At 39.2% G+C, this 23243-nt stretch overlaps 1 protein-coding gene across 2 annotated transcripts in view; it reads left to right on the top strand.

Annotated features, from left to right (window-relative positions):
- Nucleotides 1–23243, top strand: part of LOC124798605 (RING finger and CHY zinc finger domain-containing protein 1) — a 95613-nt gene that overhangs the window by 66364 nt on the left and 6006 nt on the right. The window contains exons 4-6 of one of the 2 annotated variants that reach the window (XM_047262080.1): nucleotides 11094–11276; nucleotides 15098–15193; nucleotides 15281–15380. In XM_047262080.1, the coding sequence (XP_047118036.1) occupies nucleotides 11094–11276; nucleotides 15098–15193; nucleotides 15281–15380 (379 nt within the window). Of the gene's footprint in view, nucleotides 1–11093; nucleotides 11277–15097; nucleotides 15194–15280; nucleotides 15390–23243 lie in introns of both variants that reach the window. The other variant, XM_047262079.1, reaches the window with a different exon arrangement.

Here is a 23243-nt window from a genome sequence, read left to right as displayed (position 1 = left end):
GATGATGGAGTAGGAGAGAACCCATTCTCTGTATGGGCACAAACCGCACCAACAACAACCAAGTCAATTAAAACATTGACAACACTTTGAACCACTGATGAAAAAGCTAGGTTGCAACTATGGAGGGCTGCAACCTACCTTCCCACCGTGTGGAAATGAGTTTACCTCTTGGCTGTGAGGAGCGATGGACAACTTAGAAATGCTTGAATAGAATTAGACTTGGATTTGGTAGATTGAAGGTTAATTTGGCAAGATGATGCTACACTGATCAGGATTATATTCAGTGTGAATATCAGACTGTTCATTATATATGGCAGTATTGACTGCATTCCACCTTTTGCAAAAGTTGATGAACTCTATCAATGGACAGAAAATGCATTGGAAATGGCCAAGTTTTGGACAAAAGTACTAAAGTCATAACATGTATATTTCTGATATGAGACATAAATAAAGATGCATATTCCTACTGTATACTTCTGTAAAATGAATATTTTATTGGCCTTATCTGTGTTGCCCCAGGTTATTATGCCTTAAGACAGTGAAAGTATGCTAGAAATATCATCCTCAGTTTACTTCATTGAGGTATTTCTGAGGGCAAAAGAACAGAACTGAGCTTAACTTATCCACATACTGGTGCCAACTCTGGTATTTACTGTATACTATCTATCCTTTGTAGCATTAGAAATCATTTGAGATGCACACATGGTTGCATCACAGCGATAGTGGCACATAAGTACGAGATTGGAAGCCAACCAATATGCACGAGTGCGGAAGAAACCATGCAGTGTCTGCTTATTTCACGTGTGAATACATTAAGAAAGGCAACAGGGGGTTTTGGGCCCACCCAGTGGTTAGTTCACAGCTACTGAAAAGAGCATTCTTGCCACTCATTATCGATATGAGAGAAGATTAAGATAAATTCTTTATTTTCAAATGAGTGTACAATTGTTTGGTGAATTAACATTAAAACAACAGCCGTAACATCAGTAGTTCTTTTCCAGTAATGTGCTCTGGTCTGCATCAGCCCCACTACACTGTGTGAAATAGTAATGAAAGTTTGTAAGGCTGTGTGGAAAGTCTTGGACAAAGAATGCACATCAAAATTCGCTAATAAAGGTGGCTGAGAAATACCACAGGATTTTAAAAGAATGCTGTGTGGTCTAGACAATGAAATCCCATCAACCCCAGGAAGAAGCTCATTTAACAATAGAAATCATGTTTTTGCCTATCACTTTATCTATAAAGTTGGCAAAGTAGCAAGGCAAGACAAATGTATTGAAATGTGGTCGGTAACAATGGAAGTGAACACTGCATCAATTTATTCCCAAACATAAGACTATTCAGTTTATACTGTCGCAGAAGAAGCTGAATAGCACGTGGTGTAGTAGTTATGATACTAAATTGTTGCATGGAGGGCTGAGTTAAAATCTCACCTGGACTGTACAATTTTAATTTCTACATTCGGTTTGAGTACATTCTAGAAGTATCCACAAATGTCAAGAATCATTGTACTGGAATGTTCTGTAGCTGTATATATACTGTATGTGTTCTGGCCAGGAGCAGTTCTCTTCACACTCTTGTATATGCAAGTGCTGAATAAAACTTTGTTAAGTGAAGTTAATGTTCATCATTCATCTACTTAAACCTTCTACGTGACATTCTGGTGGAGGCACTGGGTATTGGACATTGTGATAAGCGCACATTTTCGACGACACAGTGGCTCCCATCAGGCCACGACAGAGCCACCGTTTACTGTGGCAAGAAATCTGAGTTCGAGCTATATTCAACAGATCGCAATCTATCAGAGACAGAAGAAGAAGAAGAAGAAGAAGAAGAAGAAGACGACGACGTTACAATGACAGCAACTGTGTGCCACCACATGAGACATTCTTCCAGGTTCTCTGGTGATGATAGCCACCAAGATCCAAACAAGTGGCTGAAGGTATATGAGCGTATAGCCATATTTAACAAATGGGATGACGCCGTGTGTTTGGCTAATGTATTTTTCTACTTGGAGGGCACTGCCAAGCAATGAACAATGAGGAGAAGTTCACAAGCTGAGAGGTATTCCAGGCGGAACTGCGGAAGTATTCGGTGACACACAACAACAGAAGTGCAGTGCTGAAGATAAAGTGCAGGGCACAGGGTCCAGGAGAAACTACAGCATTCTACATTCAAGGCATCTTGGGGCTGTGTTAAATGTGGAGGAGGAAGATAAGGTTGCACATCTCATGAAGGGTGTTGCTGAGGTCATCTATCAAGCCTACTCCTGAAGGATATTTCGACTGCAGACAACTTCATAAAATGGTGCCAGTATATTGAGACAATGCATCAAAAAAGAATTACATGCAAGAAGTTTGAACAGCTTCCAAACATCGTATTGATGTCTGTGATGGAGGAAGCAACAGATTTCACAAGTGTTCATCATCACATAGTGAGAGAGGAAGATCAGAAGGCACCTGGATTGCACGGCGAGCAAGAAACCAAGACTCTTCAAGAAAAAGGAGGAAGTGGAACAGACATTGAACCCAATCTTTCGTCCTTCATTTCCCTTTAAAACGGTGAAAAAGTCGAGACCCAGGCGGAGTTACGTTCCTACAATGTCGCATGAGGAACCTGTTTGGGCACCAAGGAAGACTGACGTCTGGAGGACCCAGGATAACCAACCAGTATGTTTCCACTGTGGATGACCAGGACATGTGGTGCACCAACTCTAGGACAACGAAGATGAACAAGAAGATGTGGGTGCAGGACGACGTAGGTCACCATTGCCACAAGCTAGCCAGTGGAGAGGATGTTCCCGAACATGCCGATCAAGGTCTCCATCGCTGTTTAGAAGCTCTAGCCGATCACCTAGCTGCCGCAACCTGGAAAACTAAAGGGTGTGACCTTTCTCAGAGGCCGCTGAAGAGAAAAATCCTCCGCCGTCGATCACTACAGAAATGATAGGAAACTGCATCGATATCCTCATGGATGGCCGACCAGCCCAAGCTCTTGTGGACTCTGGAGCATCATAGTCAGTCATTTCAGAGAAGTACTGTCGCCATTTGCAGAAAACCATATTCGTCGACAACTAAACATCTCTGCTGAAGGTGGCTAATGAGAAATATGTAAAACCTACAGGAAGATGTACCATTCGTATGGGTATAAGTGGCCATACACAGCCCTTAGAATTCATTGTCTAACAAGAGTGTAGTCGTGACGTCATTGTTGGATGGCACTTTTTGAAAGCTTCTCAGGCAATTATAGATTGTGGTTGCTCGAAGATTTTGCTAGACGAGATGAGATACTGTGGACAGTAAGATGCGCATCCAAGCGTGTGGAGACTGTATGCTGGATGAAGTGATCATTCCTGCAGTCAGCAGTAGAAAGGTAACTGTCACATGTCATGCCATGCATCAGTCCATGGATCTTGTAGTAGAATGTAAGAGAAACATACCACTGAAGAATAACTTGTTCATCCCAGCCTCTGTCATCTCGTTTAAGAACGGATTCGGTGAGTTGTGGATAGTTAACTGTCACTGAGAACCGCAGATCCTTCCAAGATGCATGTGTTAATTGCAGAACAGCGGAGTGTCATAGAAACCTCCCATGCCGAGTCTGTGGGTGAAATTAGTGCTATCACTATGAGACAAGGTCTTCTAGCTCGACTATCACCAGATCTAACTAAGGAACAACAGAAGAAGGTACTTGTCATTCTAGAGTTCTCTGAATGCTTCAGTGTGCAGGTGAAGAGCAAATTAGACAAATCAACGGTGAAGCACCGGATTAGCACTGGAGACCATCAACCAATAAGCCAGAGAGCATACCGTGTGTCAGCAATGGAACGTTGAATAATTCGTGATGAGGTAGAGAAAATGATGAAAAATGAAGTCATTCAGCATTCGCAGAGTCCATGGTCATCACCAGTGGTTCTCGTCAGGAAGGAGGATGGCAGTTGGCACTTTAGTGTTGTTTATAGGAAGCTTAATAAGATAAGTAAAAAGGATGTTTACCCCCCTTCCATGAATTGACGATACACCAGATTGTCTGAAGGGGGCTAAGTTTTTCTCAACCACGGACATGTACTCGGGATACTGGCAAATCGAAGAAGATTAGGCTGATAGTGAGAAAACTGCATTCATCACCCCTGAGGGCCTGTATGAGTTTAAGGTAATGCCGTTTGGTTTGTGTTATGCACCAGCAACTTTTGAATGGATGATGGATAATCTTCTAAGGCACCTGAAGTGGACAATGTGTTTTTATTATTTAGATGACATTATAGTGTTCTCAGAGACATTTGATGAACATATAAAAAGTCTGAGGGCCGTACTTAAGTGTCTCCAACAAGGCGGACTGAAACTTAACCCAAGAAGGTGTCTCTATGGAGCAAAAGAAATCAAAATACTTGGATACCTTGTGTCAAATGAAGGTCTGCGGCCAGACCCAGAAAAGGTGAGATCTATAACGGAATTCACTATTCCTAAAAGTATTAGAGATGTGAGAAGCTTCCTCGGATTATGTTCTTATTACCATATTTTATCAAAGACTTTTGTATCAAAGCCATGCCACTCCAAGAGTTGTTAAAAGCTGATGGCTAAATTTATCTGGGGTGGTGTTCAACAAGATTCTTTCCACGTGCCGTGAAGAGCTCTGACTACTGACCCTGTACTTGGTCTGTATGATGAGAGAGCACCCTCAGAACTACACACAGATGCCAGCGGGTGTGGGATTGGTGATGTTCTGGTCCAAATTTTGGATGGAAAAGAGATGGTTATAGCCTATGCTTTTAGCACACTTACAAAAGCTGAGAGAAACTACTTGACTACAGAAAGAGAATGTCTTGCTGTGATCTGGGCCATGCACAGATTTTGACAATATCTCTATGGAAGGCCATTCACTGTTGTTACAGACCATCATTCACTTTGTTGGTTGACAGGTCTTAAGGATCCAACAGGACGACTCGCCAGGTGGGCACTACTTCTTCAAGAGTATGACATTACCGTAGTGTACAAAAGTGGAAGAAAACACAAAGATGCCGACTGTCTCTCAAGAAACCCTGTGCATGACCATCAAGACATGGATGAAGATAGTGACTGTCTCGCTGCACTCCTTGGTCTCTCTACTGAGCAGGAGGAGGTCGCCAAGATATCTCTAATTATACTTGCCGTAAATCAGTCATAGGATGTGAAAAGACAATTTAAGGTAGTTAATGGATTGCTTTCCGTTTGGAAAGAGGTGGCTACCACTGATTCCTAAACACAGGAGCTCAGATGTTCTACAGAAATTCCGTGACACATCTAAGGCCAGACATTTAGGATTTATCAAGACACACGATAGGATCCGCACGAGATTTTTCTGGCCAAATTTACTTAGGAGTGTCCGTTACTGTGTGTCACACTGTCGAGAGTGCCAGAGGAGAAAGGCAGTTCCTCAGGAACCACCTGGCCGACTCATACCAATTTCATCAGCCGAAATGCCTTTCCATATGTTGGGATTGACATCCTCAGACATTTTCCAATGTCTGCTAGTGGCAATAGATAGATTATTGTTTGCACTGATTATCTGACACACTATGCCATTACAAAAGCCGTGGAAACAGCAGAAGCATCCGAGGTAGCCAAATTCATTGTGGAAGACATTGTATTGTACAAAAAGGTCATTAATTATGGATTGAGGGAAAGTTTTTCCATCGAATCTTGTGACAGAGGTAAACCGTTGGTGCAACATTACTCATCACATGATGACTGCCTACCATCCACAAACTAATGGGCTTACTGTATGCCTTAATAAGACCTTGGCCAACATGCTGTCAATGTTGAACAGAGAAACTGAGATGAGGTGCTACCTTTCTTGACGTTTGCCTACAACACTGCCAAACAAGACACCATTTCTCCTGTCAGCTTTCTGTGGGTTCCCGGACATGTAGGAGTGCCTGGGAATGAGGCTGCGGATGTTGCAGCCAAGGCTGCAGTCCTCCTGCCTCGGCCAGCCTCCCATTGTGTCCTGTCATCTGACATTCGTGGGGATGTTTGTAAGAGGCTTGTGTCATTGTGGTGGGATTCTTGGTCATCCCTCCAAGGAAACAAGCTCCGGGCAGTAAAACCGCTCCCAACTGCTTGGACAACCTCCTCCTGACCATCTCGGCGAGAGGAGGTCCTTCTGACCAGGTTGCGGATTGGGCATTGCCGGTTTAGCCACCGCTACCTGCTCTCCGGTGACCCAGCCCCGCAGTGCCCTTGTGGTCAGGCATTAACAGTGCGCCATGTTTTATTGTCGTGTCCCCGCTTTAGTCAATCTCGTGTTGTCCTGTCCCTGCCATCTACTTTACCGGATATTTTAGAGGATGACGCTTCAGCAGCTGCTCGTGTTCTGCGTTTTATAACTTTGACTGGCTTGTTCAAAGACATCTAACCTTTTTACTTATTTTACCTGCATCTTTGTCAGGTCTTTCTGGTGTCCCCCCCCCTCCCCTTGAGTTTTACTAGATTCCATGTGCTCTAACAACAGTGACTGAGTGCTAATGACTTCAGTAGTTGAGCGCCCTTAAACCCCACAAAAAAAAAAAAAAAAGGAAGAAGACACCACAGGATTTACGCCATTTTTCCTAGTGCGTGGGCGTGAGGCAACTACGATGTGGACGCTGTGTTTCTGTTACATCCTTCCACATCCTTCGAATGAAGCCTTATACGGATCCTGCAGCCTAGGGTAAATTCAAAGCTCCAGCGACAGGCAGCAAGCGGAAAGGTGATGAAAAGCGTAAAGGTTAACGAAGTTCTAAGAAGATCACTGCCAGGGCAAGCATCGGTCGTCGGGAGTCGGAGTATGCAGGACCGATGACTCATTTCCGGACTAGGAGGACGTAACACCGAGACGCTGTTCTCATAAGGAGGGAGCAGTGTTGTAGAAAAAGCTGAGTAGCACTGTGGTGTAGTGGTTATGATACTAAACTGTTGCATGGAGGGTCGTGAGTTCAAAACCCACCTGGACTGTACAATTTTAATTTCTATATTCAATTTGTGTACATTCTAGAGGTATCCACAAATGTCAAGAATCATTGTACTGGAATGTTCTGCAACTGTATATATACTGTATGTTTTGGCCAGAGGCAGTTCGCTCCATGCTCTTGTATGTGCAAGTGCTGAATAAATCTCCGTTAAGTGAAGTTAGTGTTCGTCATTCATCTACTTACACCTTCTTCTACGTGACAATATCACTATTGAAATGTGTGCAGTTTTGTATTTTGTGACTGCTATACAATAAAGCAATTGATTTCAACGAGCCTGCTAATGTAACAGACTATATCTGCTATTGTTAACTGAAAATTTGTTCAGTCAGATGAAGGGGCTCTCACCAGGGGCAAAGCATTTGCTGCTGAGCCTTATTTCAAGTTTTAAATAGCCACGTTCGAGTAAAAACACCATCTGGAGAACACAGATGCGAACTAGTTTCAGAATGATGTTTGTCATTTCTCTCCTGATTTGGTTTCGCAGCACAAACCACACAAAACCTTACAAACATTTGAAGCCCTGAGGCTCTCCTGTTAATCCTGTCATGATACTCCTTACAAGAAGTGTTCTATATTTCAGGGTATTTTTTCACCCCTTCAGTGAATTATTCCAAGTCCAAACTCGGTACACTGCAACAGTCGGCTAGATCGAGGCGATGCAGCAGTGGTTGGCGAGCACAGTTCTCTCGCTGTGCCCTTGCAGCGAATTCACAGCATCACAGTCATAGTGTGCATGGCTCCATTGTTTCACATGTAATGCTGAAACACATGAGAAAATGATGATGATGATGATGATGATGATGATGATGATGATGTGAGTACACAATAATAAATTGCCTATGTGCATTGAGCCGAAATCCTTTGTGTAGGTCAAGGCAAGGAGTGGCCCATAAGCTGAACTTTTGAGACACCATATATAATATTTCTCCACTCTGAATTTAGTTTTATTCCTGATGATAATCTTTACCCTTGGTTTTCGGCTTTTAAAATATGACTCCAGCCATGCAATAGAAGTTCCTTCTTTTTCCATCTACACATTTGAATACCATGGCAGTATCACAGAAAATGCCATCACTGTAATTTTTCTCGCTTTTGCCTACCAGAACCATCTTAATGAAATGATATAGTACATTGTCACCAGAGCAGCCTTTAAAGAATTCAAACAACATACAGTGTAAAGGTTATTCTAAGAAAACAAAATAAAATGAGTAGAAAGGATGGAGGGAGATGGGTCCGTAATTAGAAATCTCTGATCTGTCTCCTTTTGCAAAAAGCTGTTACTATTACATATGTAAGGCTTTCAGGAAATACAGCTTGCCTTATCGACTAATAACAAATACAACTGGAATATAAAAGATTTACTCACCAAGTGACAGCAGGAGAAAAAATGCATAATAGTTATGGAAATGTGCAAGCTTTCAGAACCAGTGGTCGCTTCTGGCAGAAAGACAAGAGGGATTAAGGAAAAGGACTGACGAGGATGAGGAAATGGGGGAGTTACAGGAAGGTTGCCCAGAATGCTGCGCCAGGGGAGACTTGCTGTATGGTGTGAAAAGGAAAGATTGATTTTTGGGAACTGCACAGGACAAGACTTGAAAACCTGGTAGTATAAAGGTGGAGATAGGACAATAAAGAAAACAAAGGTCACTGTAAAAACATTGTGCAAGAGTTAATAAGAGCAGAAAGCTAAGTGCTTTATATGTGGTAGGCAGTTGGGGGAGGGGGTGAGGGTGAATAGACAGGTCAGAAAATAAAAGGTACAGAAAACTAAAAGGGAATGATGATGAAGAAGAAGAAGAAGAAGAAGAAGAAGAAGAAATGCTGAGGCCAAAGAAATTAATGTAAATTTAGGACAGGTGAGTGGCGAGAACCAAGCACATGTTGTAACATCAGTTCACACTGTTGGACATCAGAGGAACTAGTCACAGCTGTCATATTGTAGAGCATGCTCTGCTATAGGATGCTGTGTTACCAGTATACACCTCCTGTCTGTGCCCATTCATCCTAAGTTGGTGGGAGTCATTGGGACCTCTCTACCATGTATAATTCATTTATCTTTCTGCTTTTATTAACTCTAGCATGATGTGCTTTCAGTAATCTCTGTCTTATCCTATCTTCCACTTTTATGCTCTCAGGTTTTCAAATCCCGGCCTGTGCAGTCCCATACCATCAGTCTTTCCTTCTCATCCTGTCCAGTAAGTCTCCCCTGACCTGGGGTTCTGGACAACTTTTCTGTAACTTTCCCTATTTCCTAAACCTTGCTGGTCCTTTTCCTTTAACCCTGTTCTTTTCCCTTCATACCTTCTGCCAGGAGCAATCTTGTGAAGCATCCCATACTGCACAGCAGTACTTGAGCAGAGGATGGACAGGTTTAGTGTAGGCAATCTCTTAATAGATCTATTGCATGTTCTAAGTGTTCTGTTAAAACATGATCTTTGGTTTGCTGTCCCCATAACATTATCCATGTGATCATTCCAATTTAAGTTGTATTTCCTAGGTGCGCGCGTGCGCGCGCGCGCACACGCACACGCACACGCACACGCACACGCACACACTCACGCACACACAACTTGCACACACGTCTGCAGTCTCAGAGAGCTGAAATCAGCTCTCTGAGACTGCAGACGTGTGTGTGTGTGTGTGTGTGTGTGTGTGTGTGTGTGTGTGTGTGTACTGCTGACAAAGGCCTTAATGGCCGAAAGCTATAATCGCGTGAATCTTTTGTTGTGCCTTTCGCGACTCAGCATCTCCGCTATATGGTGAGTAGCAACTTTCCTTCTCTGGTATTGTTACAATTTTTAGAGTTGTGTGATTTATCATGTGACTGAAATGTGATGGACTTCGCTTAGTACTCGTGGATGATCATACTTTTCATTATTTAGGGTCAATTGCCACTCTTTACACTGTGTAGATATCTTGTCTAAATAATTTTGTAATTGGTTTTGATCTTCTGATGACTTTACGAGGCTGTAAATGATGGTGTTGTCTGCAAACAATCTAAGGTGGCTGCTCAGATTATCTCCTAAATCGTTTATATAGATTAGGAATAACAGAGGGCCTATAACGCTTCCATGGAGAAAATCTAGTTATCACTTATGCTTTACTTGGTGACTTTCCAGCAGTTACTATCATCTGTAATCTTTCTAATTGGAAATCATGAATATAGTTGCACAACTGAGAGAGTACTCCATAGGCTTACAGTTTGATTGTAAGTTGCTTGTGAGAAATGGTATCAAAAGTCTTTCAGAAATCAATTTGAGATCCCCTGTTGATAGCGTTACTTTGTGAGAATAAAGAGCTAGTTGTGTTTCACGAGAACAGTGTTTTCTGAATCCATGCTGAATGTGTGTCAACAAGCTGTTTTCCTCAATGTAATTCATAATGTTTGAATGCAGTGTATGTTCCAACATCATACTGCATTTTGACATCAGTGATATGGGTACAAAATTCATTCGATTACTCTTACTTCCAATAGTATTTGTGTGACCTAAGCAACACTCCAGTCTTTGGGTAGATCTTTCATTGAGCAAGTGGTTGTATATGATTGTTCAGTATGGAGCTATTACATCAACATACTCTGTCACACAGTGAAGGTATTGATTGTGTCTTGCCACTGCTGTACTTCACATATGACCAGAATCTCATTGATCCTAGATGTTGGCCACCCTTTCTTTGAACTTCCTCTATAATCATCCTTGACATGTTGTGGGATGGTTTTGGTCCACACTACCTCCTCCCAAAATATGGAAAGAAAAGAGCTTTCAGTAAAAGAGATTTGTTTCTTAGTAGCGAAGATGTAGTGCTCTTAGCTGTTAAGTTATGCATTTGAGAGTCACTTTTTACCAGATTTTTTTACTTTCAGTGATGGTTCGTCTCATGTCCCTGGATACTGACTATTCCTCCTGCGACAACCTAAGTGTTCATAGCAAATTTTTGTAGACACCAGCATTCTTTTTTAAGATACATTATTTTGCTGTAAATGTGTATGTTTAATTATCAATAACAGCTGACATCAGTTTTATTTTTATTACTTGTAATCAGAAAAGTGTTTATTTTCAGAACTTGAACAACTGTCTGTTAAATAACTTTATTTTAACCATTTCAGTGTGTAGAAAATGTGTCTCGAGCAAATTGCCCTGTGTGCCTTGAGGACATCCATACATCTCGGATTCCATGCCACATTCCAGAATGTGGCCATCTGTTACACAGAACGTGCTTTGAAGATTTGCTTCAAGCAGGGCATTATGCATGTCCAACTTGCCAGACATCTCTCCTGGACATGACCCAGGTACATGAAAAGCTTAAAGACAGTGGTCACGTGTGTGTGAGCTGTGCTTGCATGAATGTATGTGATTGTCCACTTTAAAATAAGGTCCTTCGGCCAAACCCCAATTGTTTAGGAGTCTTTTTGTTGTGCCTCTGTGTGACTCAAATCTCTTCTATATGGTGAAGAGAAATCTATCCTTTTCGTAATACTGTTATTCTTTTAAAATAATTAATTTTCAGGTTCTTCATGGTGATAGTTCTTACTATGGCTTGTGTCATATGTGAGAGGAACTTCTTAAAAAATACCAGTCTTGTTGTTGTTGTTGTTGGTGGTGGTGGTGGTGGTGGTGGTATATTTTGTGTCAACTTTTGTGTCAAAATTATGTTGCTAGGCCCAGCTAATGACAGTATCTTAATGTTTATAAGATATTATTGAAAAATTGTATGTAATACATTGAAAAGAGGAAAGAGAAGCAGCCATATGAGCTTCAAGGGCTGATGATAATTGGAAGTCAGTACTAAGCAAAGAAGGGAGGAAATATTTAGAAGGGCTATATCAAGGCAATAAACTTGAGAACAATATTATGAAAAGGAGAGAGGAATTTGATGAAGATGGGGAGAGGGGCTGGGGGATGTGATACTGTGAGAATAATTTGACAGAGCACTGAAAGATTTAACTTGAAATAAGGTGCCTGGAATAGATCACATTCCTTCAGAATTATTAAGGTGCTCGGGGGAACCAACCATAACACAATTGTTCCACTATTATGCAATACTGCAATACGTGTAATACTGCAAGACTTAAAGGAGAATATAATAACCCTGATACCGTAGAGGGCAGGTGCTAGTTTGCGTGAATATTATAGTAACATCAGTTTAAGTAAATCATGGTAACAAAATTATTTAGAGAAGCATCAGTAGACACGTAATAGCTGACCTCTGGAAAGGTCAACTTGGGTTTTAAAGAAATCTAGAAACACTTGAGACACTACTGACTATATGGATTATCGTAGAAGACGGGCTGAATAGTAATTGAGGAGGTGGTGAGATAGAGTTGTAGAAGATTCCCTAGGTTATGCAGTCTATACATGGAGTGAGCAGTAAAAGAATCACTGGCAGAAAATACAGGTCTTAAAGTTCAGGAAGGAAAAATAAAAACTCAACATTTTGACAATGGCGTAATTCTGCCAGAGATGGCAAAGGTTTGAAGCAGCCCTCCATGCTAGTCTATCCCATGTGAGCATGTCATCTCTGAATAACTAGTGCAATCTACATCCTCTGGAATGTACTTGCTGTAGAAAGCCTTGGTGTCCCTCTAAAATTTGTACCCATCACACTTACCTTCAGCACCATATTGAGTATTCCTTGATGCCACATGATGTATCCTGTTATCAATCTTTTCTTTTAGGCTACAGCGGACAGAATACTCTATGATCTCAGAACGCGAACTGGCACTGTAGTGTCCAGAATAGCAGTTCTTTGTTCAGCCGTGTATAGTAGCATTCTGCAGCAATCAGACAAACAATAGTCAGACGCATTGCTATCTGATGTGGTACTGGATTGACGTACATATCTGAAAGTTAATATAGTCAGTGTAAGGAAAGCTCCAAATATTCCAATGAGACATAGAGAATTGTTTGGAGATCTTAATACATTGTATGAAAGTTTACAGTTAGATAGTGATAAATTCTATGAATGCACAAGCTTGTCTGGGTCTATATTTGATTATATTTTGAGAAAGATTGATGCATGCTTGAGAGTGCCCTGCATCAATTTCCATTCAGCTGTATCACTAGAGGAAAAAACTTAGTTTACCATGCTGTAAGCAATAAAAGTGAATTCAGCAACTTTTCTTTTTAAAATTTTATTTTAAATGAAAATAGTATTACACAATTTAAAAAGTTGCAGCCAACATCACTGGTGGCAAAAAGTGCTAGACATGTTTGTGAATTAGTTGTCAGAACAAAATGACACAGTAAAAATATTTACTTGCTGTCAGTATTAAGTTCCATTGGTATTTCACTCCATATATTTCTTGCAGTTGGCTAGTTTTATACTAAGAATGACCAGACTGCCAAATTTGTGGGCTATCTTGTGCTGCTGTGATCATTTCTGCACACTCGAGAAACACAAATTGGTTTGTGTTGTGCATGCACGCTCCATTTCATGCTGTCACTGCTAACTGCACAGGCTTCCCGAAAGGCCTGCTGCTAAGACACTTCCGTTGCCAAATAGGTTTGTGTTGCACATTGCAGGAGAAATAGCATTCAGGGATACCCAGTTGTGCTACAATTCTTTCCCTCCCAGTTTAGTCAATAGTTCTTCATTAGTTGTCCAAACTACCCATCTGATCTTAAACATTTTTCCTTAGCTCCAGATTTCAAAAATTTGTGTCCTTGTACTATTTATCGTCTACATTTCATTTCTGTACAAGGCTACATTACAGACAGATAATTTCAAAAACGATTTCCTAGCTTCTCATTTCAGACACACTTTTCTTTCTGTATGTTGTTTCCACTTTACTAAGCCACCATCAGTTATTTTGCTACCCAAATAGCAAAACTCGTCTGTTGCCTAGTACTTTGTTGGTAATTCCCTTGGCACTTATTTAATTTGAATATGCTCTTTTACCCATGTTTTACTTTTGTTGTTCATGTTATGTTTCAAAGCACTGTCCAAACCAAAGTAAAATAAGGATAATGAAGTGTAGTCAGTTGAATCAGGTTGTGATGAGGCAATTAGATTAGGAAATGAGACACTAAAGATAGTAGACAAGTTTTGCTATTTGAACAGCTAAATGACTGTCAATGGAAGTAAGAAAGAGGATGTGAAATACAGACTTGTAATAACAAGAAAAGTTTTTTCTGAAAAAAAGAAATGATTAACATTGATTATAAATTCAAGTGTGTGGAAGATTTTGTTGAAAGTATTTTTTGGAGTATGACTGTATATGGGAGTGAGACATGGATTACGAACAGTACATGCTAGAGAAGAGTACATGCTTTTGAAATGTGGTGTTACCGAAGAATGCAGGAGATTAGATGGTTAGATCGAGTAACTTACTGTATCAAATTGGAGGAAACGAAGAGCCTTAGGGCAAATGATGACTAAAAGAAGTGATTTGTTGATAAGACACATTCTGAGACATTAAAGCACTGATAATTTAAGTTGGAAGAAAGAGGTGATGGGGAGTTAAAAATTGTGAAAGGAGAGCAAGGCTTCATTACAAGTTCAAGTAGACGTAAGTTGCTGCAGTTGTGCAGGTATTAAGAGACTTGTGCAGGACATACTATTGTTGAGGCTTGCACCAATCCACTGTTTTGACTGCAAACCACAAGAATTTCTATATGTTTAACTAAAAAGTCATTTTGACAATAGACTCTAGGTACAATTATGTTGCTCTAATAATAGATCACGATGTAGTTTGCAGGAAATCAACTTGTACAAGCACCTGTTGCAATATTATCTCCATTAATGATGTAAAACTATTGAAAAACAAAAAGTATTATCAGCTAATAGGCAAAACAATATGTTGTCGTATTCCACTGTGTCACTCTTGACTCAAACCACTTATTAACTTTCCTACTTATGCCAGTTATGTAACAGGAAATATTTTTGTTTCTGTTTATTATTCCAGTCATTTTTTGGGTAATGGAACACCAGTGTTTCTTACAGTCACTGTGTGTGTGTGTGTGTGTGTGTGTGTGTGTGTGTGTGTGTTTGTGTTTTAGGTGATAAGTTTCTTCACAGAAATTTATTTAGTAAGTTCTTTACACATACTGTTCCTTTTGTCACTCCATTTATTGTTGTAGTTCATGATTATGTGCTGTTGTATTATTTCAGCTTTGGGGATTCCTTGATGCTGAGGTTGCAGCAACTCCAATGCCACCAGAATACATAAACTATAGAGCAGAAATTTTGTGTAAAGACTGTCATAAAGTAAGTGTCTTACATACTAATGCTAATTATACACATTTTAGATGTTTGTTACCAATCTGATGGCATATTTTCCTTGACTTTTTTCAGGAATCCACTGTTAAGTTCCATGTTGTCGGCCTCAAGTGTTTGCACTGTGGTTCTTACAACACTTGCAGAATTAAAGGGTCTTTGATACCTGGTGTATCGGGTACGTCTGGTAAGAGGTAAAAAAAAAAAAAGAGAGAAAAAAAGGTTGTATCAACAAATGTACACACGCACACATGCCTCTCTCTCTCTCTCTCTCTCTCTCTGTGTGTGTGTGTGTGTGTGTGTGTGTGTGTGTGTGTGTGTGTTTAAGGACTAAAAAGTTATAACAACGAGAGAAGTTAAGATTGTTGTAGAATGAAAGACTATGATGAGTACTAAACTTTTGAATGAAAGAGGATTTGTTCAGACCTAAGAATTTCTGATTTTTTACATGCAGTGGGGGAGAAGGTGCATGAATAATTGCAAAATAAGAATAATCGATATATTTTCAAACCTGTAAACTTGGTTAAAAAGTTTATCCGAGTTCTGTGCATAGGTACTGTTGCCCTGTGCATAGGTACTGTAGGCCTTTTTTATTTCTTAAAATATTGTGTGATTTTGATCAGCTTCTGAGAGAAGTTGACATTTTTTTCGTGTGCCATTTTAAGTTTCTTTGTGCAGCGGTAATATCATAGTAGTGGAAACTCCCCTCTGGCCCATATAATCTGGTAGAGTATCAACATGTTTCAACCCAGTTCAGTGACAGACAAGGTCACTGTCATCCGCACATTTACATTTACTGTCCTCTTCTTTGTTTGGTCGTGACAGCGGTCACAATTTCGGCTTCACTCATGTACTGGAAGCCGGGTTCAGATGCAATGATCTTCAGCCACTCTCTCAAGTTTTGTTCTTTGACACCTTTAAAACCATTTAAACCAGTTGCCAGAGTAATTATTTGTGCAGTTGTTATTTATCACTGAAACCTTGAAAATCTATATCTGGAAGAATTTTCCTCCAAGATCAAACTAGTGTATGTGGCTTGACTTCCTGCCAGGCATCAGAAATCTTGCGTATGACATGTAGAATTTTTAACTTCTTCCAGAATGCCACCAAATCATCCTCATCAACCTATAATCTCAGGAGACAAACCCAGTAGTGCTGTTTTACTTAGAGAATTATGCTTTGATCCTTTGGCTGTACAGAGGCAATGCTGTTGGGAGGTAAAAACTTAGTTGTGATGAGACCACGAGAATCTTCTGATCGGGATGTGAAGGAGTGTTATCAAGCAATAGAACAGCCTTCTGTGGCAATCCATTCTCTTCTAGAAATTGCCGAACTTGTTTTGCAAAATGCGTGTGAAACAGTTTTTTGAAAGTTTCACTATCCATCCATGCTTCTTTTTGGTTGTAATAATGCACAGGGAAATCCTGAGCTGTGATGTCCTTGAATGCTCAAGCTTTTTTTTTTTTTATTTTCTAGTCATTAGAGTTTCACTTTGTGGTTCCCACAAGCCTTAGTGGTGCACAAAAATTGTAATGTGTTCCTTGTATTGTATTGTATTGTATTTTTTATTGGTCATGTTGTCTACATAGCAGCTTATGCATAAGACATTAGACAAGTCAAGTTATAAATATACAGACTGAAAGTCATTTCAAGGCATACATATTTAAGGTTACAATAATACACTTTACACGTAAGTATTATAGAACACATTTCATAAATTTAAATATTCTCCAATGGAGTAAAAGCAGTGATGCTGTAAATATGACTTCAGAGATTTTCCAAATGTATTGACCTCAGTGATAGCTTTTATGTTTTCCGGAAGTTTGTTATAAAGCTTAACTCCCATGTGAAAAGTACCTTTTTGGCACAGTGCTGTGCTGATTTGAGTCACATGTAAGTTTCTGTTTTGTCTGGTAAAGTGCTCATGTATATCACAGTTTTTTTGCAGTCTCCGGTCCTTGCCTATTACATTTAATTTAAAGAACAAAAGAGTTTCTGTAATGTATACAAATGGTAATGGAGGAATAGCAGATGTCTTAAACAGGTGTTTACAAGAGTCTCTAGGCTTGCACCCTAACAAGATTCTAATGGCCCTTTTTTGTAGTTTAAAAGTGCTATTAGCTGTTTTAGAGTTTCGCCAGAAGGTGACACCATATCTAAGGCGAGAATGAAAGTACGCATGATATGCATTCAATACTGTTTTCTCACTACAGCATGATTTTAGTGAATAAAGAAGGTAACATGTGTTGCTCAGTTCTGCATTGAGATATTCAATATGCTTATTCGATCTGATGTTACTCTGCAGCCAAAGTCCTAAGAATTTGGTTTCAGTATTGTTACCAACTGGTTCGTCATTGATAGAGACTGATGGGATAAACATGTCCTTGTTAGGAACATTGTGGAATTTTAGAGCAATGGTTTTCTTACTGTTTATTACAAGCTGATTACTCTGTGCCCAGCTGCTAAGTTGTTTCGTGACCGCGTTTACTGTCTGCTGTAACTGTTCATCGTCGTCTGCTTTTAGTAGAATCGTGGTGTCATCTGCAAATATGATTGTTTTGTATGCATCAACATTTAAGCTTAGATCATTTATGTACAGAAGAAACAGAAGGGGTCCCATTACTGATCCTTGAGGTACACCACATTTTTTTTTATAGTCAGATAAGTGATTAGATACAGTTTTTAGTTCAATATTTGTGTGCTTGATGCACACTGGCTGCTTACAATTAGTCAGGAAGGAACTGATCCACTTGTTGGACAGACCTCTAATACTGTAACTTTCAAGCTTTGATAGCAGAATTTTATGGTCCACCATGTCAAAAGCTTTTGACAAGTCAATAAATACTCCTATTGTTTCCTGTTTTTTGTCCATCAGGTTTAGGATGGAATTGATGCACTCATAGACAACAGTTGTCGTTGACCTCTTATTTTTGAATCCATGTTGTTCATTACATAGAATGCTGTTTTTATTTATAAATTTCATAAGTTTCTCACACACAACTTTTTCCAGTACTTTAGAGATGCAGGAGGAAATTGTGATGGGTCTGTAGTTATTTACATTGTCTTTATCCCCTTTTTTATATACAGGAATAACTTTTGATGTTTTCAACACATCAGGGAAAGTGCCTGCCTGAAGTGAGCAGTCGCATAAGTGTGTGAGTATTTCAATTAGGTTTGATGCGCTCTTCTTTAACATTGTTGCAGGTATACCATCAATACCTGCTGATTTGGAATTTTTTAGTCCTTTTATTGCTTTAGCTACTTCATCTTGTGAAACAGAACTGATGTACATTGATCCTCTACATGCACTTATTTTATATTCATTTGCCTGGGTGCTCTTTACGTTTGATTGTAACATATTATCAGGAACACCCGTGAAAAAGTTGTTAAATGTCTTGGCTACTTCTAAGGGGTTTGTTACCTTTTTATTTTTATGTGATAGTGTTATATTTTTGCAAGGTTGTCTGTATTCTCCACATTCATTTTTAATAACACTCGTCATAGCCTTTGATTTATTAGCTGAATTATAAATGATTTCATCATTATGCATTATTTTTGCTGCTTTTATTACTTTTCTTAATATTTTGGAGTATTTTTTGTAGTATGCGTGTACTACAGGTGAGGAATGTTTTGAGTTACACATTTCATGAAGTAGTCTTTTCTTCTGGCATGAAACCCTTATTCCCTTTGTGATCCAGCTGTTTATTCTAGAGTTCCCCCGTATGGTTAATGTTTTCAGTGGGAATGCAAGTTCAAAGAAATAGGTTAATGTATCAATGAAAGTGTTGAATTTTTCATTTATATTGTTCATTTTGTACACTCCTAGTAATTTTTTTTCTTTCTGTAATAAGTTGTTGAAGTAGTTTACATTATGCTGATTATAACTTCAATATGCTGGTCTGAAAGACATGTTGTTAATGATACTGCCTTGTACTTTTATGCTTAATATTTGAGCAAGATGATCACTAAAACCTGCACTGAAAATTTTTAGTGAGGTGTCGTGTAAACTCTTCTTGACTAGAAACTGATCAAGAGGTGTTTGGCAAGTTTCTGATACTCGGGTAGCTGCTTTTACTTCAGCCTTTAAATTGTAGGATGTTGCAAGGTTCAAAATGCTCTCCCTATTTCCACTATTCGTGAGGAAGTCGATATTGAAGTCACCACAGATTATCAATTCACAATCCATTTTATTTACTTTATTTAGCAATGACTCCATTTTGTTTAAGAAAAGTTCAAAATTCCCGGATGGTGATTGGTAAACTGTAGCAATAACCAGGTTGAACTGAGTAATTTTTATAGCTGCAGTTTCATGATCCTTTTCGACATTTGCCCTAGTTAAGTCAGTTAGTGTAATAAAATCTACATTATCCTTTATGTATATTGCTACCCCACCCTGCTTGATGTTTTTCCTGCAGTAGTAAGCAGCCAAGACAAATTTGTTTATTTTCGTATTCTGGATTAAGCCAGTGCTCAGAAATGTATAACACTGAGATATCATTAAGCTCATGTGTTAATAGTACGTTAATTTCATTGATCTTATTATGCAGGGATTGCACATTATGGTGATAAATTTTTAGTTCGGGCGTATTCACGATTTGGTAATTGGGAATCATATTTACAGCATCACATACCTCTAGTTTAAATTAGGAACATCAGCAGTGTTGTATTTTCGTTCTTCTTTCTTGTTTATTTTGTTGTCCTCGCTGTTGTTGGAAAGATGTTCAGAAAGCTGATAGATTGTTCTATCCCTTGCAAGTCTTTTTTAAATTATTTCACTAACACGATCACAAACGAACCTTTTCCCTTCATAGTTCAAATGCATTCCATGCTTCGTGTGCAGATTTCGATGCAGCTTGCTTATATCTAGTACATCGCACTTAGCGTATTGAGAACACAGTTTCCTTATTTTAATGTTTGTTTTCCGAATTTCTTTGTTTACACATGAACTATAAATCAGATCATGCCTATGAGGAAGTGTGGCAACTGCTGTGTTTCTGCATTTATTAGCTTGTAAAAAATTCTGCAGCATTTTCTTGCAAACCTCTGCTTCATTTTTTGCCACATCGTTTGAACCCATTATACAGACGATAAAGTCATTTTCTTGCATTAATTTCGTCTGAGAGTTAATGTCTACAACATTTTTACACCCCGCTCCCAGTTTCACTACACTAGTCACTGCTATGTTGCGATTTTTCTCATGGAGCATGCTGGATATATTTCTGCCATGACTGTCTGTTAGTAATAGTACATTACTCTTTTTCCCTGATGATCTGTGTTTGTTGTTGACATTATTTGAAAAAACGCTATTCATTTTCAGTTCACTGACTTTTTTCAAGTTCATGATCATTTGGAGAATCGTTATAATAGTCACTTGTTTGCAAAACATGATATTTATTTTTTTCCGAAAATGTGACAGTTTTAGCAGACTTTGTTGTTCTTTTTGTAGTTGGAACACTATTTTTGTACGACACTTTTACCCACTCGGACGATATATCACTTTTGTCTTGCATCACTTCACTTAGTGTTGGCTTCGATCGTAGATCCCAATTTTCTTTCTTGAGTGAGTCAATATCGCTTCTTAATGAACTGACTATGAATTGTAAGCTAGCAATTTGTTCTTTTAGCGTTGTTATTTCAGTGTTACAATTCTTACAAATTCCCTTTTTAACAGCATAACTATAACTATTTCTCAAGTTAGAATCACACTCTTCTACACTCGCGGCCATGTTTTAGAGATGTGACTTGTGTCTAGGAACACGGACTTCACTTTTAAAAACAAGGTTTCAGTTTGGTAGACATTTCAAATACAGATCAGTTTTGTCTGCATTATAAATTTGGTTTGCTGTGAACTCCTCTTCATCCACAAATTTTTGGAACTCTTCCTGAAAGGAATCAGGTGCCTAAACATTTGAACTAAGCTGCTCTACTTGTACAGTAGTTCATGAATCCTGTGACATTATGGCAGTTATTGTCACACATTGGGGTGTTTATTGCTGTTTGCTGCAGAAAATTATTTCACCCATTGCACATACAATCGGCTGAATGCTCAAACTTGCAATGGAATTGAAAGAAATATCTGTGCATAGTGTTGCTCCACATCAGTGCTAAAAAAAAATTTGAGTACCCATTTTGCTCCCTTATGGCCATCTTTTTGAAAAATTCTTACTTAGTAGGTGCTTATGCTGTATCTGTCATTCAGATAGACAACATAGTTAAGATGATTTCATTTAAAAGACCTTTAAATCTTTACTGGAATATTTGTGCAACCAGTGACATGAGTAATCTCTGCTGACAGACATATTTTATGTTAGGAGATGGTCTGCCAAATCTGAAAATTTTACACAGTATTGCTTGGTGTTTTTTTTCTGCTCACCTTGGCCTGTAATATAAGAGAGAATCTGTACTGTCTTGTCTTGTAATTGCCATGTCTAAATTTTGTACTATACTGTAATGTAATGGTAAGACTCTGGATTTCATCAGTAGGATCACAGGTCAAATCCCTCTGTGGCCATGTAGATTTGATTTCCACAAATCGTGTAAGGTAATTGCTGAGATGCTTCCTTTGAAAATGGCAGGGCTGTGCTTCCTTTGAAAATGAAAATGGCAGGGCTGATTTACATCCCCACCTTCCCCAATATGTCTCTAGGGACTTTATCATGAAGGGGATGTTAAATTCTAATCTTCTTTATGTGCTGCCTGGTATTGTGTACAGCTTTTTTTATATGAAATCATGCTGATGGTATATGTCAGTTCACCCTTTACACAACTGACACTCTTGCTCTCGCCCCCAAGGCATCCACAAATTATGTTTGCAGTATTCCCAGGTTGTCATCTCAGGGGAGGCTTTGCATATGTATGAGGGTCATTTTAAAAATAAGAACCGATTTGTAATGGAGTAAGAGAATCTTTATTTGTGAATGTAAATTGTATCACAAACTAAAATATGCACATTTTTTCACTTTCCAGTGTGTCACCATGAACATTTGAGCATTTGTTAAGTCATGGCACCAGCTTTAGGATGTTAGCATCAAAGAACTCTGCCACCTGCCTTTCAAACCAGTTAGTAACAGTTTCTTTCAACTCGAAACTCGATTTTCCGTGTTGAAGGTTCTTGTTTGAATTTTTGTGGTTTTTTCAGGGAGTTTGAATGATGCCACTCACTGGATTGATGTCTATTCTGTGGATTGTGGCACACAATCCATGTTTCATCACTGGGCACTATGTGACTCAAGAACCCATCATCGTCCGTGTGATAGTACTCCAAAATGGACAAAGAATGGGGCATTCAATTTGTTTTGTGTTCCTCTGCCAACATTTTCAGCACACATTTTTTTGTAGTGATGTTTGTCAGTAACAATGTGATATACTACTGTTCTTGAAACTTGTGGAAATTTATGATACAACTTGTCAATAGCGAAGCACCTGATTTGACACACTGCCTCATCAGCTTTTTTTGGCAAGTCTTCATTTGTGACAGTAGGCCGTCCAGATCTTTCATCATCATGAACATTTGTCCTTTTTCAAACCAGCCCACACAATTTATGCACATTTCCAGGATTCATTCCACCTGCACTATTAACTTCAACAAGCTGCCAGTAAATTTCAGCAGGATGAACTTGTTTTGCATTTAAGAACCAAATACCGAGTGCACTTCACAATTGGTGGGATTACTAATTGACATGACAACAAACAAAGCATTAGAACCCTGCAACCAATACCGACAGATACATGAAACATATTGGCGGCATAGTGAGAGACTGGTCAAGAGTGGCAGACTGTGAATGGATTTCACATGACAAGATGCGTCAACATGATGCATCATCGATTCATATTTTAAAAATGACTCTCATACATACCTTTCTTGTGCAACATGCAATTTCTGAAGCCTGTTTCCTCCCCTTTTTTATAAGATCGAGAGTAATTGACAGAACAGTCTTAAAAAAAGACTGCACTAGATGTTTTCTATAAATTCTACATCTACATAATATTCCGCAAGCCACTGTGCAGTAGGTGGTGGAGGGTACTTTCATCCTTTATCCTT

This window comes from Schistocerca piceifrons, chromosome 5 (genome assembly GCF_021461385.2).
Source record: "Schistocerca piceifrons isolate TAMUIC-IGC-003096 chromosome 5, iqSchPice1.1, whole genome shotgun sequence".
Classification (NCBI taxonomy): domain Eukaryota; kingdom Metazoa; phylum Arthropoda; class Insecta; order Orthoptera; family Acrididae; genus Schistocerca; species Schistocerca piceifrons.
Note: the sequence above shows the minus strand (reverse complement) of the source record. Positions and strands in the feature narration are given on the sequence as shown.